The 16,819-nt window shown below is 39.2% G+C and overlaps 1 protein-coding gene across 5 annotated transcripts in view; it reads right to left on the bottom strand.

Moving 5' to 3' along the window:
* Positions 1-16,819, bottom strand: part of PTGR2 (prostaglandin reductase 2) — a 36,193-nt gene that overhangs the window by 7,652 nt on the left and 11,722 nt on the right. For 2 of the 5 annotated variants that reach the window (XM_067557883.1, XM_067557882.1), the window contains exons 2-9: positions 13,594-13,670; positions 10,487-10,605; positions 8,331-8,522; positions 6,950-7,120; positions 5,580-5,789; positions 3,966-4,087; positions 1,474-1,561; positions 737-776 (exon numbers count right to left, since the gene is read on the bottom strand). In XM_067557883.1, the coding sequence (XP_067413984.1) occupies positions 737-776; positions 1,474-1,561; positions 3,966-4,087; positions 5,580-5,789; positions 6,950-7,120; positions 8,331-8,522; positions 10,487-10,605; positions 13,594-13,630 (979 nt within the window). In that variant the 5' untranslated portion in view covers positions 13,631-13,670. Of the gene's footprint in view, positions 1-736; positions 777-1,473; positions 1,562-3,965; positions 4,088-5,579; positions 5,790-6,949; positions 7,121-8,330; positions 8,523-10,486; positions 10,606-13,593; positions 13,671-16,819 lie in introns of those variants that run through there. The other 3 variants (XM_067557885.1, XM_067557884.1, XM_067557886.1) reach the window with 3 other exon arrangements.

Below are 16,819 nucleotides of genomic sequence, written 5' to 3'. Positions count from 1 at the left end.
GACTAACACAGCTACCGCTCTGGAACTTTTCATTATGTAAGTTGTGCTCAGTGGCATACCGAGGGGGGGGATGGAGGGGGTAATGTCCCTGAGTGCCAGCATGTGGGGGGGTGCCAGCCGGGCCCTCCTCCTCGGAACCACTCCCCACTGACATCCCTGGCGGCCACACCATCTCGGATCCTCCACCTCCCATCCTCCTGGCCCATCCGCCCCCACTGGGCACAATGAGGGATCCGTGGGGACCCTGGCCACTCAAGGGCCAGGCAGGCCCCCCACCTCCCGGCTGGGTAGCCCGGGGGCATCTGTCCCTGTCACTTCCGCTCCCCACTGCACCCACAACGGGGGATGTGGGGGAGAGCGGGAAATGGGCCTGCTGACACCCCCCCACCCACTGGTTGTGCTGTTACCTGCTATAAGAATATTTCAGTTTTCACACCACAAGTTTTGAATGAGCTGACTCTTTAGCTTTATAGCTTGGATGTACAAAGCCCCTTTTCTTTGGTTGGTTGGTTTTTGTTTTTGTTTTCTGGGTTTTTTTTAAACTGTTTAGCCATTGGCTGCAAGCTATTTTACCTCTCTTTAAGTGACATTTGACCTTGTTTAGGCAAATAATTTTAAAACCATGTTCTAAGACAGAGACAAATATCTGAATTGGGGGAAGGGGAAAGGAGAGAGGAAGTTGTGTTGTAACTATATTTCAGCAAAGATTATGCCAGAAAATGATGCAACATCTTACCCCCAATGTTTTCCAGGCCTTTTACCACAGTCTCTCTGACCTGTCAATAAGAATAGGTCGTGTTACTTTCCACCCCAAAATCAGTGTGTAGCTGAAAGGGGCCATAAAATTGCCACAACATTGACCAAAGCTTTTAAAGGGACTCTCTTATTCCACAGAGGAAGGTACTCCCTTTTGGACCTTACCCTTTGGTCAAGATGGAAGTAGCTCTATTGTTCAAGTAGGTTGTTTTGAACCTGTAGGCTAATTAACCCTTTAATGAAAGAGAGAACTTTACTGCAGCTTTGGATGTACATGAATATGAAATTCAGGGAGGATGAGCAGATCCGTTCAGGGACCATATAACATCAGTAGGCCTCGGGAGAGAAGAGCTGGACACTGGGCACTTACTCACCACAAAGGAATAAAGAGTGACTTTTCAACTCTGGATTAGGACCTTTATGTCAAAAAAATTCAGATTTGGCTTTCTCTGAGAAAGATAGAATCTAGATATCAGTTGTGTGTGCTTCTAAAAGACCTATTGCTGTAATACAAAATCCTAAGTAGCTATATTTGTCCTTTTGCAGTCTTGCTATTAAAAAAAAAAAAGCCTTAAGGAGTGTTATCACTTCCTTCTCCAAAGTGAGGCACTGCAGTCAAAGTGATATTTGGGACTGGAAAGGAGCAACAGATAAAGAAATTAGTCTTCCTGAAAGACGTCTCAGGTCCATAATAAAATGTACAGGTTCAGTTCCTACCTTCAGTTTCCCTTTTTTGATCCACTGACAGAGCTGTAGAATACTAGTTTCTTGTTTGTCCATATAGTTTAATACAAGAAACCTCTCCCTGTGAAAGAAAAGAATGAATGATTTAATAGCGAGAATGGCTGGTCAATATATTTCAAAAGCCTTTGAGATCTTTTCAATTTTGTGGACAAATGTAACATTCATAAGATTGAAGATTAGTGGCATTAGCTATAGTAAGATGTAGTGCAGACAACTGCTATGCAAGCTTGCTCATACAACTCTGTACAATGGAAGCTTTAGATGAAACAATGTGGTGTCACACAAGTAATCCTGCCTACATTTCAAACAGTGTGGAAAGGAGGAGTAGAAGCCAAGGAGTTCTGCTAGAGAGATCAGCTTAATATGTGACTGTAAAACGCAGGTAATTTTTTATCCATTTTTTTTTTTTTTGGTCATTCCAAGTGGAAACAGCAAACAAAAAAAGATAGATGATGAGATCATATTTACTTTCTGGCCCCCACAATTTTTCATCTCATGTCATAGCTGCTGTGGTAATCAGAACAAAAGTGATACCAGTGCTAACTGGCTGTGACACACTGACAGGATTATCTGATGGCCCAATTCTCTACTGTCTTTAACTCTGTGAAGTCTGTTAGTGTTTCATGCCCACTTTGCACAGGTGTAAATAATTAAATATACAAGTTATATAAAACAAAAATTTTGGTTTGGGTGGGTCGGAGGATGTGGATCTAATTGCTCATCAGATATTCTATGTGAATAAATTGTGTACATGTACCCAAAGTAATGGAGAGGAACATTTTTCACATAAACGCACAGAAACCACACATATACCTCCAACTTTCCAGAACACATTAAATGCAAGAACTTATAGGACTTTGCTCCTCACTATTGCCAGGGGTCTGTCCTGCATCTTCATGGAAGTTTCAGAAACTCCCAGAAGCAATGCAATGATCTCCTTTAAAAATTCTGTAATGATTTTAAGATATATTGCCACCTTGGGAGGAAGGAATCAATCTTTATAAAATAGGATTCCAAAAATAAAATAAGTGAGTCTTTGTTGAGACTTCCATATCAGGAGGCCAAAGCAAGAATGGCATATAGATTGCTGAGGCTCAGAAGAGGATTCACGCAACTGCTCAACCAAGTCATCGTTCAAAATGAACAAACTCTGACTGAATTTGATAGTTGGCAATTAGAAGGAATTAGACAAAGCTGGTTCTGTCAAATATTCTGTACATTCCCAGTTCTGATAGAGTAGTTTTTCATGAAGTTACTTTAAAATTTAATCCATGTGCAATATAACTGAAACACCCTGCCTCTGTTACAGGAATCTCCAATATGGCTAAGCAGATGTTCACTAAACTTTTTCTAGGGGCAGAGTTGTTCCTGGGTAAGGCTCACTTCTTTTGTACATTTCTATAGTGGAAACTTTGCCCCAAAGAAAAGGATATATTAGGAATGGAATGCTTTTCTGTGATTTGGGAGTATAGTCAGTAGCAGTTACCTGAGAGTTATTTGAATCAGATTCATATCCTGGCTGCCTGGAATCCACTGACTTCAGAACAGTATACAACTGTAATTAATGCTTAAGTTAGAGAAGTAGATCTCAAACCAATATATACACTGTTTATTTCTAAAGCCCGTTCAGCTGTAGAATGCTCCAGGTAATGTGGAGTTTTAGTGGGACAGGATGGGAGGTGATCCATTAAAGGATTGGAAGTGGTCGGAAAAAGTTAGACCTGATGCATTAGTCATCTGTTCTGGATAGTCATAGCAAGGACCATCCTTTAGGATCAGATAAGCATATCAAACACTGTCAATTACCTGTGATTATGGGATGGGTGTAAAGGGGACCTTGCGCACTAACAGAGCTTTGTCTTTGTAGTCTTATGTTAGTGTAAGCCTAACTGAGAATCCACATCAATTTACATTCAGGAATCTTTTTGCTATATGTATTGTGCCATATTTGATATCCTCTTACCTAATAAAGAAAATTAGTATTAAAAAGTAGAAGATGCAGTGATCACGCTACCTTCTAAAAAGTGTCCTACTTAACTTTCTCTCCTTCCACATAACTACATTTGGAAACAAGACACTAGGTACAGAACATTTGGTAACAGAACCATGGTAACTCCTTCCCCATATTAAAAAGATTGACAGACAGACAAAGAATAAAGCAAGTGACCACAGATGAGGCATATATCAGCCAACTAAAGTGCTTTTAACTCTGCAGCCACAATTCTCAGTGTCCCTTCTGCCCATTTAGTGGCCTCCTCACCAAACATTTATGATACAGACAAACAGCTGTAAACACAAAATCACCTAATCCTTCTCTTTTTCAATAATCCACAGTACTGCCACAAATATGCCGAGAGTGGATCCAAAAGCCCTCTCCTGAGATCACATATATTGATAATGTTAACCAGCACATGTGAATTCTGTGTTCAATCTACCATGAAGCTGGTGGGAAAAGAAAAATATACCTTGTGATATTTCTTGCTTTCTGTATTTCTTCTACTGCAGGAGGCAGTGGGGGCGGATAAGGCACATCTTTATTATACTGCGAAATCTGTCCACATAAGATGATATGGCTGTTCTGATTCATCTATTTGAGACAATACAAAATGAGAAATACTACCTTGCTTGTCCTCAAAAAGACATAGAAACTTATTAGAGGTGCATTAGACTATGTATGGTAATCATGCAACAGGTATGTTGCTCCAAGTCAGTTTCCTTAGAAAAAGAGATTAGGAGAATTGTGTACATGTGGTCATTCAGCTTGTAATGGTGAAGGTGATTTAAAAACAGTGTAGTAGTGGGAAGATAAGACCACTGTACAAGTACAATTCAGCAAGGTGTTAATTGGGTAGCAAATATGAGAGATTATTACTTTACTGAGTGGGGATGTTTACTGTGGAAGGAGGAACAGTGCAAATACTCAGCTGTGTAATGCAAAATAAAAAATATTCCATGTATCTGTTCTGCAGTCTTCCACAATTAGTAAATGTGAGTTTTCTACTGTATTCTTTTAATCTGTGAAATAGGAGTAAGGCAGACAGTTTCAATGCAGTCTCTCTCTCCCTCGTGAAAAGATAAGTCTCCATCCCAACTTATGCATATGAAGTGAAATATATTACACTCCCTTGCCACATTCCAGGTTTGTTTGTTTTTAAAAAGTGCTTTCCTTCTTTGTAGCCCAGCAGCATAATGGCCTCAACCAAAAATGGGAGACCTTTGACTCCTGTTGCTGGCCCACCAAATTCTAGAGAACTGGTAGGAGTCACAGATTCCTGGAAATGCATAATATACAGTGAGGGAACAGTGGGTATCAGAAGAGATTTAACAACTCTAATTAATTCCCTCCAACTATTTCCTTGATTGACCCTGACAGTGTTCAGATTGCCCAAATGCTCAGAAAGGTTCTTCTAGTAAAACTTGAGTAAGACTGAAAATCTGTTTTCCCCCTTCCCAGGAGCTCCATGTGATGTTTTCAGGAGGTAGGACAACAATAACCAATTACTCAAACTAAGTAAACCTCACTCATCTGATGATCAGGAATATCATAAGGGTTTTCCTGAAATAAAAGTTTCCTTGACTTTCTCACTAAGGTCTGGACTAATGTTCCTATTTTCTCCCCTACCCACCTCCAACTCTGGCCATACTACCAGAGAGGATTGGTTAGGACCCTCACTAGAGCCCAGCAATGCTACTCCTTAACCAGCCAGAGAAGATCAAAGTTGAAAAACATAAGGGTAATCACCCTCTCAGACAGGCATTGTTGCTAAGATACTGACTTGTCCCTGCAGACTAAGGGAGTAAGATACCAGAAGCAAAAATCAAACTTAGGACTCCTGCATCACAGTGCAAAACTGCTACTGCAAGGCCATCAGGCCAGGTCAGTCCAGCATAACAGGCTTATGTCACAGATGTTTGGACATTTTGACTCAGTCACATTCAGTATCTCAGGTACATGTGGGGAGGGAAGGTTATCCTATCTTTCAGTAATTAATGCAGGCTGGTTTACATTACACACATTCCAAAAGATGCATGAAGACTCTGGAAAGGAGGGGTATAAACAGGACAGCTAGTATAGGCACCTGATTTATAACTTCATCACTGATGTCTCCACCAACATTATCAAAGTAAACATCAACGCCAACTGGACAGAGTTCATGCAGCTGCTCTGCCACATTCCCCTTCTTGTAATTGATAGCAGCATCAAACCCCATTTCTGAGACCAAAATGGAGCATTTCTCATCTGTACCACAGATTCCTATCACTCTAGAGCAGCCCTCCAGGTGGCCTATCTGCAGGAACACCAGAAACAGAACAGTAAGGCCATCAATCTGCCCACATGTCAATACCCTGCAATCAGTAGTATTTTAACCAGCAGAATTACTGACACCAGTACTTTCGAAGCTGAATACAATTTAAGACTATCAAATGTCAAGCATTGTTTCCCCTCTAGTGACTGTCATCAATAAAAAGACTGGAAAATCAACAATTTAAATATACTCTATGTATTTGTCCAAAGATTGTGGTGTAATGGTTCCTGTTTGAAATGGACTTGTTTTAAGTTTATTTGTTGGATGCTGTGTATATACCTTACTCTGCAAAGCTTGGGAGGATAATATTACTACCTTTTTAGAGAACTGTATACCAATAAAATATAAAGAATGGATAGGAAAGGAAAGGATAGAATAGAATAGGTCCATCAGTGGCTGTTAGCCAAGATGGTCAGGGACGCAACTCCATTCTCTGGCTGTCCCTAAACCTCTGATTGCCAGATACTGGGACTGGACAACAGAGGATAGATCACTCAATAATTGCCCTGTTCTGCTCTTTCCCTCTGAAGCATCTCACATTGGCCACTGTCAGAGAACAGGGATCCTGGGCTAAATGGACCCTTGGTATGACCCAGTTTGGCCAGTCTTATGTTCTTATATGTTATCCAAAGCAACATATGAAAGTATTTACTATAATTTTCACTGGCCATATCATCCTACTGCAGGGGTGAACACATCAATACTCCAGGAGCCTTGCACACAACGTTTGGTAAGAGTGTACTTTATCATAAAGGTGTAAAGTCCACAGGACCGACAATTAAATACTATAAAAATCTAGTAAAATATTTTCTACATGAAAATCGATTTATTAAGTAAACAGGTAGGTAATTAGAAGTTGGTGGCAGACTACTATGCAATAAATCAGTTTATTTACTTTCAAGCCAGTGACAAAGTAATCATCATACTCAACTTCTCCTCTCCTTCCAGTTTCAAGAATCTGAAGTTCTACACCTAAATACACTCAGCACGATCCTCACGGTTGACTGTGAGCCAAATTCACAAATGAAATAAACAGGTGGGTATAACTCCAGTGAAATAAGTGGAGTTTCAAGAAAGTACATCTCACAAGACAGAACTTAAAAGTAATAGTTCATTTCCTTGCAAACCTTAAGTCAGTTTACCTGACCAGCCAAAGAACCACAGGCACCAGCAGCCCCACTGACAACCATTGTCTGATTGGCACCTGGAGTCACATGTCCCTTCTCTTTTATTCCTAGAAAGGAGGTCATACCAGTAAGGCCAGCTGCACCGAGAAAGTAGGAGAGGTGTCCATCCACAAGCTGTGGATCAAGCTAAACAAGAAAAAAAAATTTAATAACTGAGGTTTTGGATTATTATCATTTGTTGACTGCAGATTTTAGGATGACCACATTTTAAATAAACACAGATACAAAATAATCCAGGCTGTTTAGTTCAGACAAAGTATAAACCAGTATAGAGAAGCTTGCTATATACCGTCAGACCTACTATAATACTTCAGTAACAAGATTACAAAAAAGTGGACCATAAATAGGATTTTTTTTCCAGAATGCATTTAACAAGGTCACTTACAAGAGACTTGAGGATTTTTAGTAATTATGTGGTAAAATGTAAAATTACACCATGCTCAAATACTGTTTTGGAGACAGAAAATAGTTAACAATGTTGAACTACACCCAGGATAGCCTGAAGGATGCTGTAGCAGAGATGCCATATCTTGGTGTTGGGTCAATGACACAAATAGTTCTAAAACAAATGTTTCCAGAAAGCCAAGTTCTACTTCAAGCTGCAGAAGTTTTCTATCGATAGTCACTATGCAATATATTAAATTTTGTATGTGCAGAGGGACCAAGTTATAGAACTGTGATTTTGAACAGCCTTACCTTTGTGAATGTGCTTGAGATTTTACAAGGTTCACTAATGTACACCTTTGTATTTAATATAAAATGTATTAAGAGCATAGTAGTAAAACATAGTAGTATTGATGATCAGCTGTCAAAAGTTCTACCTGGAATTTGCACGATCAATGGACAAGCCTTCACAGCCAGAGGCAAAGTCACCGCCGTCAGATCTATCTTTCTGGATCGATTGAGCAGTCAGTATACACCCGCTCAATCGATCAGGAAGTCGATGCCGGTAATCCACCCCGTCAAGTGACGCAGTGCAGTAAAGACGGCGCACAGCAGAGAAGCACAGCAATCGACGGGAGTTACGCCAGCTACTCTGCCGACTGCTACCGAATTTCCAGGTAAGTGTAGACCAGGGCTCAGAAAAGATGCTGATGAATTTAACAATTTCATCAACACTGGATTGTTTAGTGACTGGGAAAGGAATTCATAGTTGCTTCTTACAAGGAAAAAGAGAAATGAACATAGACTTTGCCATACATAATTTGGTCTGCTTTGTCCTTTACATATCTCTAAGAAATAACAGAATCAATTGTCACATACAAATAAGAGATTAAAAAAAAGAGAAAAACAATGTACAAAAATTTATGTCATTTTCTATAGTTCAGTATGTTACCTTTTGGACGAGTCTTCCATCTAGAATGACCTTTGTCTGCCAGGGCCAGTTGAAAGAAGTTACAATATCTCCTTTAACCAAGTTAGTATGTTTGCTTTCCTCCACAACCCCAATGCCCCCACCATCAGCCACCTCAGACAACTGCCAGGGCAAGAGGTAATCAGAACCTGTGTCTTCATTCATACGGCAGCGCTAAAAGACAAGACCCTAATGAAGAGATTCTTTTATGATAATGTACATGAGCTTCCTTTACATGTTCAAGAACTTTGGGATGGGATGCATTTAATAACAGAGCACAAAAGGCTACTCCAAAATCCTTCAATAAGAATTCCACTTTCACCTTCTTTTCTTAATTCTTTATTTTTCCTTTCATTCACTCACTTAGATACAAAAGGAGGAAATTTTATTTCCCACAACAATAGTGTCACCACAAACACACACCTGGAGGGCACCACTCCACACACAAACTTCTAGCCCAGGAGGACTTGATGAGATTCTCTTCAAACCCAATCAACATTACTTAATTGGATGAAGAGAACTTTATGGAGAAACATGGGGTACTCCACTACAAGGGACTGATCATGCTGCTCTTGCATAATCATAGCTCCTGCCAGCCCAGGGAATAAGAAACCAGGATCAATAATCAAACCCGGGTCACCTATTATTAGTAGGCCACCAACCCAGGCCCAGAACAGTTGATATAAGGTACTATGAGTTTAATATGATATTAATAATAATAATATTAAAAATAATATTATCTTTTTATTTGATTTCCTACTTCGTCATTCTGTGAAAACATCTGGGCCACTTGAGTTCAGCTGCCCTATCAGACCGTACATTTAATTTTTTTCAATAGAAATTGAGCATTGAAAGTGGATGTTGAATGAAACTGCTGCTGGAAACACAGCTGGGCTCCTGGGGGACTGGAATGCCCCCATCTTCTATACCTCCCTCCCATCTCTCCTTCCTCCACATCATTCCTGATCTGCCTCTTTGGGAGCTAGGTGCATGGGTGATGGGGCTGCTGCTACTTCCTTTAATGGTACGGATGTGGGAGTGACCTTCAGGATGCTGTCACTGGCTTCTTGCCGTCTCTTGCCCTAGGCCTAGGGCTAGAGTGTAGGCTGGATGAATCCCGAGGCCCAGATTGTAGTGCTGGATTCTGCGGTGGGCTGGTGGTACTTTCTGTGGGCTTTTCTATTAGAATTTTTGCCAAATTAACAAGGGACTATTCTGTATAGAGCTGCTGCTGCTACTCAGTTTCAGAGCAAAACTGTGGGGCTTCTGAAGCCCATGACTGTGGGCCCTCTATGATTAGGGGAATCTAGAAATGTTAGGTTGTCTCCTCTTCCTTTATATTCTTTAAAAAAGAGTATTTCTAGTCCTTTTCTTCATAAATTTTGAAAATAATATTTTACAGGCCCATGCAAAAATTCCTAAGGGTGGCCCTGCCCAGTTCCACCCCCAAATCCCACAGAGTTCCTAACTACATATTATTCATATGGAAGGGCTTTTGCAGGTTTCGGTAAAAGCTAGGGGAGCATGAGACAGCCTCTCTGGCTTCTCCACACACTCTGTTTCAATTTCTGCTGAAGTATTTTCCACTTCTTTGCTCCCTGCTACACCATTCAGAGCCGAGGAATAAAACTGGATAACTAAATAGAATTTAAGTGTTAATTTTGTGCTTGGAAATAAGGCCCAGATCCTCAAAGGTATTTAGCCACTGTACTCCCACAGAGTTCAGCATTAAAATCCCTCTGAGTGTCTGGGCCTAGCTGACTGCTTTTTATGAGTATCAGGGAATTCTGGTTTTTGCTGGTCACTCATGCTTCTGCCCCACCCATGACTGGATATATATATATATGGATGGATAGATTAGATAGATAGATTAGATAGATATAGATAGATAAAATATACCTATATGTACCTTATATATATATATATGTGACCCCATTCTTATATATAGAAATCTATATAAGGCACAGGCACATTAATGTCAAATTTCTCCCTGGTATAACTCCCCAGAAGTGAATGGAGTTATATCAGGGATAAGTTTGGCCCATAGTTTGTGTAGTTCACACTAAACATCATGGTTGGTACAGAGGTCAAACCATTTTTAGAAAATCTCCTGACATTGCATCAATTCCTTCACTTACCATATAAGGATCCACGGAGAGGTAGAGGGTTCGAGCTCGTACCTGTCCATCTGTGATTTTATCTGGTAGGGTGGCTACTTCCATTTGGAAGTTTTCTGCCACTGGCACACCATTTTTACCTAGAATTATTTTAAAGTGAATTAAAAAAAATCCCAAATAAATCAGTGATAAAACTTTTGATCTAACTTTATTTTTAAAAATTGGAGATTTTTATTTTAATGCACTGCTTCCATTTTTAGTAAAGAACTTGATTTTTTTAAATTGACTAAAATTCACAAAATTCCACTTTGGCAAAACATTCTTTAAATAGTATGTCTTAATTATTTATTTCTTTGAAACAAAAGAAATAAAAAGGGTTTTTTATTCCCCTGTAAATGTTTCTAAGGATCTTTTCAGCAAGGGAGAAACTGACTTACAGCTTCATCTTGCAGGGTGCTGAGCCTGATCCATGCATGCGCTTAACTTCACTGTTGGAAGGCAGGATACTGGACTAGATGGACTATTGGTCTGGCCCAGTACAGCAGTTCTGATATTCAAGTACACATGCATTAGTGTTTACAAGATCATGGGCATATTTTTTTTAACTGAAATATGATGCTCACATGTAGCTTTGTATTTTTTCATATTAGCATCCAAAAGGTTAACAAAAATACTTTTTAAAATTTAGCATACAACTTTGCACAGAAGCTACATTTAACAAATCGGAGGCTAAAAAATGTACCTCCTTAATAAATAAATTATTTTTAGTCATTTTATTCTTAGATCAGTTTTCCAAATTAGTCTAAGTTTCCATGGGAAGCAAAACAAAAGAGTATTTCTAAGGAGTTGTTTTTTTTGTAAAGATAGTCTTGATAACCTAAATCAGTTTGCCTTGCAGAATGGTCTTCAGCCACACACAAGCAGCAGAAAAGGTAAATTCACCCTTTTCCCCAACCCCATTCACTGAAGTGGGATGTGAACAACAATGCCTGCAGAGGACAATTTCAATGTAATTAAATAAGGACACCTGGATTTGAGACACTTTAAAAACTCCACTTATGGCAATGAAATTATTCCTGATTTGCACTGGTGTAAGTGAGAAAGGAATCAGATCTATGGAGCCTAATTTTGCTCTAAATTACACACATGCAATTCTATGGAATTGCACCTCTGTAACAAGAGAATGCTCACTGTTTTCATACTTTTCATTCTGAAAATAGGAAGTTTTAAGAGTAATTGAGAAAAAAATAAAAAACAAACAAAAAACATTAATTTAACAGTTTTTTAAAAGACATATGAAGTTATAACTGATAGGTATACATATAATTTGGGACAGAGAATTTATTCATGAGAATATTTTTTATACATAATGTATATATTCACTTCACTGTATCCCAGTTTGGACAACCAGTTTAGCAAACCAACACCACTCCTAAGTTCTGAACAGCTCCAGAACCATAAAATTTTACCACAACAGGTTACAGAAATGAGACAGAGATCAAATCCAAACTTGGCTCATATAAACTGAGTTGCTTTTGTTTTCCAAAAACATACTTGCGTGGTGAAAAGGTTCTGATTAGTCCCTCAATCTAAAACATAGAAGAGGTATTGGGCCAGTTTCTCTGGTCTGATACAGCCTCTCTGTGCCACTTTCAGAAACCTGATGGAACTGGCCAGACGGCCTCTATACCACTACTCTTTGTGGCTTCCCTTGACACAGGAGTTTTGCGTGGATGAAAGTGTGTGGCCACAGTGCCTGTATGCCGGTGGTTCCCAAAAGTGGCCCCCAGGGTCTTTCAGAGTGGCCTGCAACTCCCCTCCCGCTAGCTGCAGAAGGGAGTCACTTCCTAAGTACCCACGTGGAGCACGTTGCCAGTTAGGGCTCCTTGATGCAGCCAAGAGGACAGGAAATCAGCGCTCCCTGCCCCTGCCTGTAGCAGGGTGCATGATAAAGCGCTCCGCCTGGGTCCTTGCTGGAGCCAGAGGGAGGGGAGCACTGATCTCCCATCCCCCTGGCTGCAGAAGGGAGCTGCTGCCTAGGGACCTAGGTGGAGTGCCAGGTTTCCTTGCTGCAGCCAGGGGAACAGGAGATCCTCCTAGCTGAGCTCCTTCCCTCTGGGCTGCAGTGAGGGGGGGAAAGGGGGTTGCTGGCAGAGACTGGTGGCCCTTCAGGGTTGTAAAGGTTATATTTGTGGCCCTCGAGCTTAAAAGGCTGGGAACCACTGCTGTATGCTTTATATATTCCTCACTGCCAGGACAGGCCTTTGGGACTATAAACAACTGAGCTTAAATTAGAGAAGTCCAGATACTGCGGACACTCCCAGAATTAGAGAGTTTCTCTCCAGGATCTGTGCTAAGTGCAGCTCAGCCAAGATCTAAGAATTCGGGCCATTGTTGGCATTAAAAAAAGAGTTCTTATTGGAATGTGTTGTTATTCATATGGACTAGGGATTGAGTTATTTAGGTCATTGATGTGACCCTTCACTCACTTTAAACAAACAGCTGTCTGCAGGAGATACCATTGTCACTTTTATCTCTGAAAACTACTTCCATACTGAGAAACATTCAAAAACATCAACATTTTAACTGGTTCTGCAGCAGCAATTAACTAACAAACACTATTCCAAGAGTTGTTCTGACATCTACAGTGATGCAGTGCATAAGCAAAGAAGTAAACAACAACCAACAACAAAAGCAATGTAAATTTCAAGCTCCTTACAAACATGGGAAGAAGTGGAGATTAAAGACTGCCAAAAGGAAAGGACAAAAGTCAGCAGAAAAACATTTTATTCTCAATCATCTCGAAGTCAATTACAAACTGCAGATTGAGAATAAATTTTAAAGCTAAAAAGCAGTACATGATAATGTGCCTTCGGCTACTGCCACTGAGTCACTAACATTACACCTAATTCTAGGATACATCTGGAAAGTTTTTTTTCTTACCTAAAAGTTTGAAGACTGCATATATAGGCTTAATAAATACACTTCTATCATAAACCTTTTTCTATTACACATTATCGTCTGTAAATATCTCATGTTACTTTCCTCCATTTCCCTCCCCATTTAGGAGTATTATGCAATTATACAAATTAAAATACACTGATCTTTTGTTGAAAGTAAATACATACCAGGGCGTGAGTTCAACACCACTCTTTGTATAATCATTACCAGTTTGTCAGGAATTCCACGCTGTATGTCAGTGACCCTGCAAAACAAAAGCTGTTTGAAATGCAAGTCAGATTTACAGAATTTTCTTACTGAGAAACATTTTGGAGTGAAGTAAGCAATTTACTCAAAATGAATTATTAACTTATTTTTAAAATTATTGACTTCAATAGGCTAATTATTTCATCCCCAGTTCCTTTAAACATATAAGAGAAGCCTGTGCTTAAAGCAGGGATACCACATATATTAGAAAAACTCTCTTTCAGGATAACTGGTTTTTTTTTACATGGACTGACATTCCATAGAAAACTACTGCTAAAATTAATTCAAATTCCAGTGGCAAAGGGAGTAAAAAAGGATTAGCTGTGAAATTGTGATTCCGTTTAAATTAACGGGAATTTTGTCATCTACTTTGATGGAACCAGGATTTCACCACATAGTCCAATGGCATCTTCTAGAAAGGCTTTAGGAGACAACTAACAGTCTCAATCCTGCAAATGCACGTGCAATTTTATATACGTACATAATCCCACTGAACTCAATGACAGGTAGTTTGGACTCAAAAATCAGAGTTTGGAAATAAGTTTTATAAAATATATATTATCTGTAAAAACAAAGGATTTGTTATATATTTAAATATTCCTCTGCAGTGATTGCAACACAAATCCAAACACCACTGCAATAGTATATGAAATCAGGAAATAAAATTGCCAAGGCTGCTTTCCTTTTTACACTTCATTCATTCAGCTTGAACAATTAAACAAAAGTAAAATTGAAAACCAAATTAAATTTATTAAAAAAAACAACCACCAGAAAACCCTCTATTTTAATAATCTCATATTATTTTATTTAATGTCCCTATTTAAAAAATTAAAAACACTGAAATCCCTATTCTAATGTCAGCATGGATTATATCCATGTTAAAGGACGGTAAGCGTACACCCCAACACACAAACATATAGCTAAATATAGAGAAATAAGATTAGACAGCTCATTACATTGAACAACCTAAGGTGAAGGGATGTATGTATGTCAGACAGTCAAGTAAAACATAGATGTGCCAGTGACAGCAATAAATAAAAAATAAGTACATTGCACTAAAGACTGCCATTTAAGATATGTTTTCAGTATGCAATAAGAGATAGCAATATAAGGCAACTCAAGTATTGTTCTCCATGAAGAGGAGAGAAGAAATATCAGGTCTTTGCTTCAGCAGCACATTTTCTTCTGAGAAGGCTGGGGTAAGGGATGAGGAAGAGTTTTACACCACTAGAACTGTTTTCCTGAGTTGTTTCCCCCTGCATTTAACAAGTGAGTGAAATGGAGGACTGGAACTTTGTGTTCAACACTGAGTCTTTGCTACTGAAGATGCCATGGTGATGGATGTGATATAAACCTAATTAGAAAAGAGAAAATTACAATCTCATGGACTTCCCAGACTAAGAATAAAAATGTTCCTACGACTAACATCTAGATTACCTACTTCATGCTAAATTGAGCTCCATAAATGTTAACCTCCATAAGCACCAAGGACATTAAGAAATAAAACAGGATAGGTGACTTCTCTGTCACATTGTTTATTTTCTAATAAGAATAGCTAACCTGACTTAGTGATGATTTTTCTTTGTGGACTCATCTTTTTACTTTGGACTGCTTGTTCAAGTCTTTATTCTTGAATGTTACAAAATACAAAACTAAAGTAAGTGTGTGTATATGTATTATATATAAATAAATGGGGTGGGAATGAGCATAGCAGGAATATGCATGTCCCCTCTCCTAAATGGGGTAGGAACGAGCATATGCAGATCCCTCTCCTTTCTGCACCCTCAAAAAGAAAAAAACCCCAAACGCATGGCCTCCATTTACATTTGGCATATGCATGAGGTATAATATTTGTGTTTATTTGCAATTACATTTTCAAATGTTATTTATGAAAATAAAGTTACGTGAAATCTGGGTTTCTTCTGATATTTCAGTTCCCAAATGGTGCAAAAAGTATGAGATGTGGAATTCTTAAACTCCAGCTTAGTGAGCTTGCTGTTACGGGCCTTCTGCAGAGTCTCTCCTCTTCAAGCCTTTTTTCTGATCTTTTGTTTCCTCTGTGGGTCACTATTGATCCATCCACTAAAGTGAGTTGGCTGGTCTAAAGATGAAGAAGGTGGCGGCTGATCTGCCACAACTAAGGTTGTATCTATGAATAATTATATGGTAACTCATTCAGCGTTCCACAACAAAACCAAGTTAGCACATTACAGTTAATAATAAACACATAAAAATTTGGTAACTTTTGTTTTGGCTGCTAATTTACCAAAGAATGTTACAGTTAAAATCTAAGCATTTAGAAGTACAGATATTAACATTTAAGAGAAGGTAAATAAATACAATATTCAAATGTCCACAGAGTTTCTTAACTAAATGAGGAAGAACGGTAGGCCCCCTGCCCATCCAGTGGCTATGGTACTTGGCCTGGAAGTTGGTAGAGCTTAGTTCAATTCCCTGCTCTGCCACAGACTTGTCTTGATGTGGCCCTTTGCACCATTTAATCTCTGCATAGGATCTGAAAAGGGGGGGTCTACAGTCAGAGTAAATGCATAGCTCCCGTGCAACACAAAATAGTTCACCATGTCACTATTGCATAAACCTTTGTGAAGGACTGCAAACGGGAGGATGGGGGTGAACTAAAAAGAAATCAAGGGAGCCACATTTATGCAGATCCAGTGGCATAAACATCCCACGCAACTAGCATGAAAGGACTGCCACTATTATAGCCCATAGGCTGAAATAGCAGCAATTGGAGTCTCTGCAGCAGCCCCACTCGACAGCTCTGGGTTTTGGGTATGAAGAATGGATTTCACCTCCAAAAATCTCTCTGCACTCCACTCACTTAAAGCCTAAATACACAGGTTTCATGTAGGTGTAATGGATTTCACACACACACATCATGTAGTTATTTTAGTATGGGCCTAAGTGAGAGAGAAAATAAGTTTTTGTGTGCACACTTTTGACAATCTTTGTAATTCTGAAGTCACTACTCAATTGCATTAGGATAGTGGAAAGAGTATTAACAAGGGCCAATGAGTAATTCTTAAATACATACATATTTCTACCCTCCTCAATACCTGCTGTCAATCGTGGCACAAAGTAAGTGCAAACCTCAAACCTCAAAAACCTATTCAGCCTCGTCGGGAA

The sequence above is a fragment of the Emydura macquarii genome, unplaced genomic scaffold (genome assembly GCF_026122565.2).
Source record: "Emydura macquarii macquarii isolate MOO-44397 ecotype Brisbane River unplaced genomic scaffold, CSIRO-AGI_Emac_v2 contig_1876, whole genome shotgun sequence".
Taxonomy (NCBI): domain Eukaryota; kingdom Metazoa; phylum Chordata; order Testudines; family Chelidae; genus Emydura; species Emydura macquarii.
This window is presented reverse-complemented; position numbering and strand designations above follow the sequence as displayed.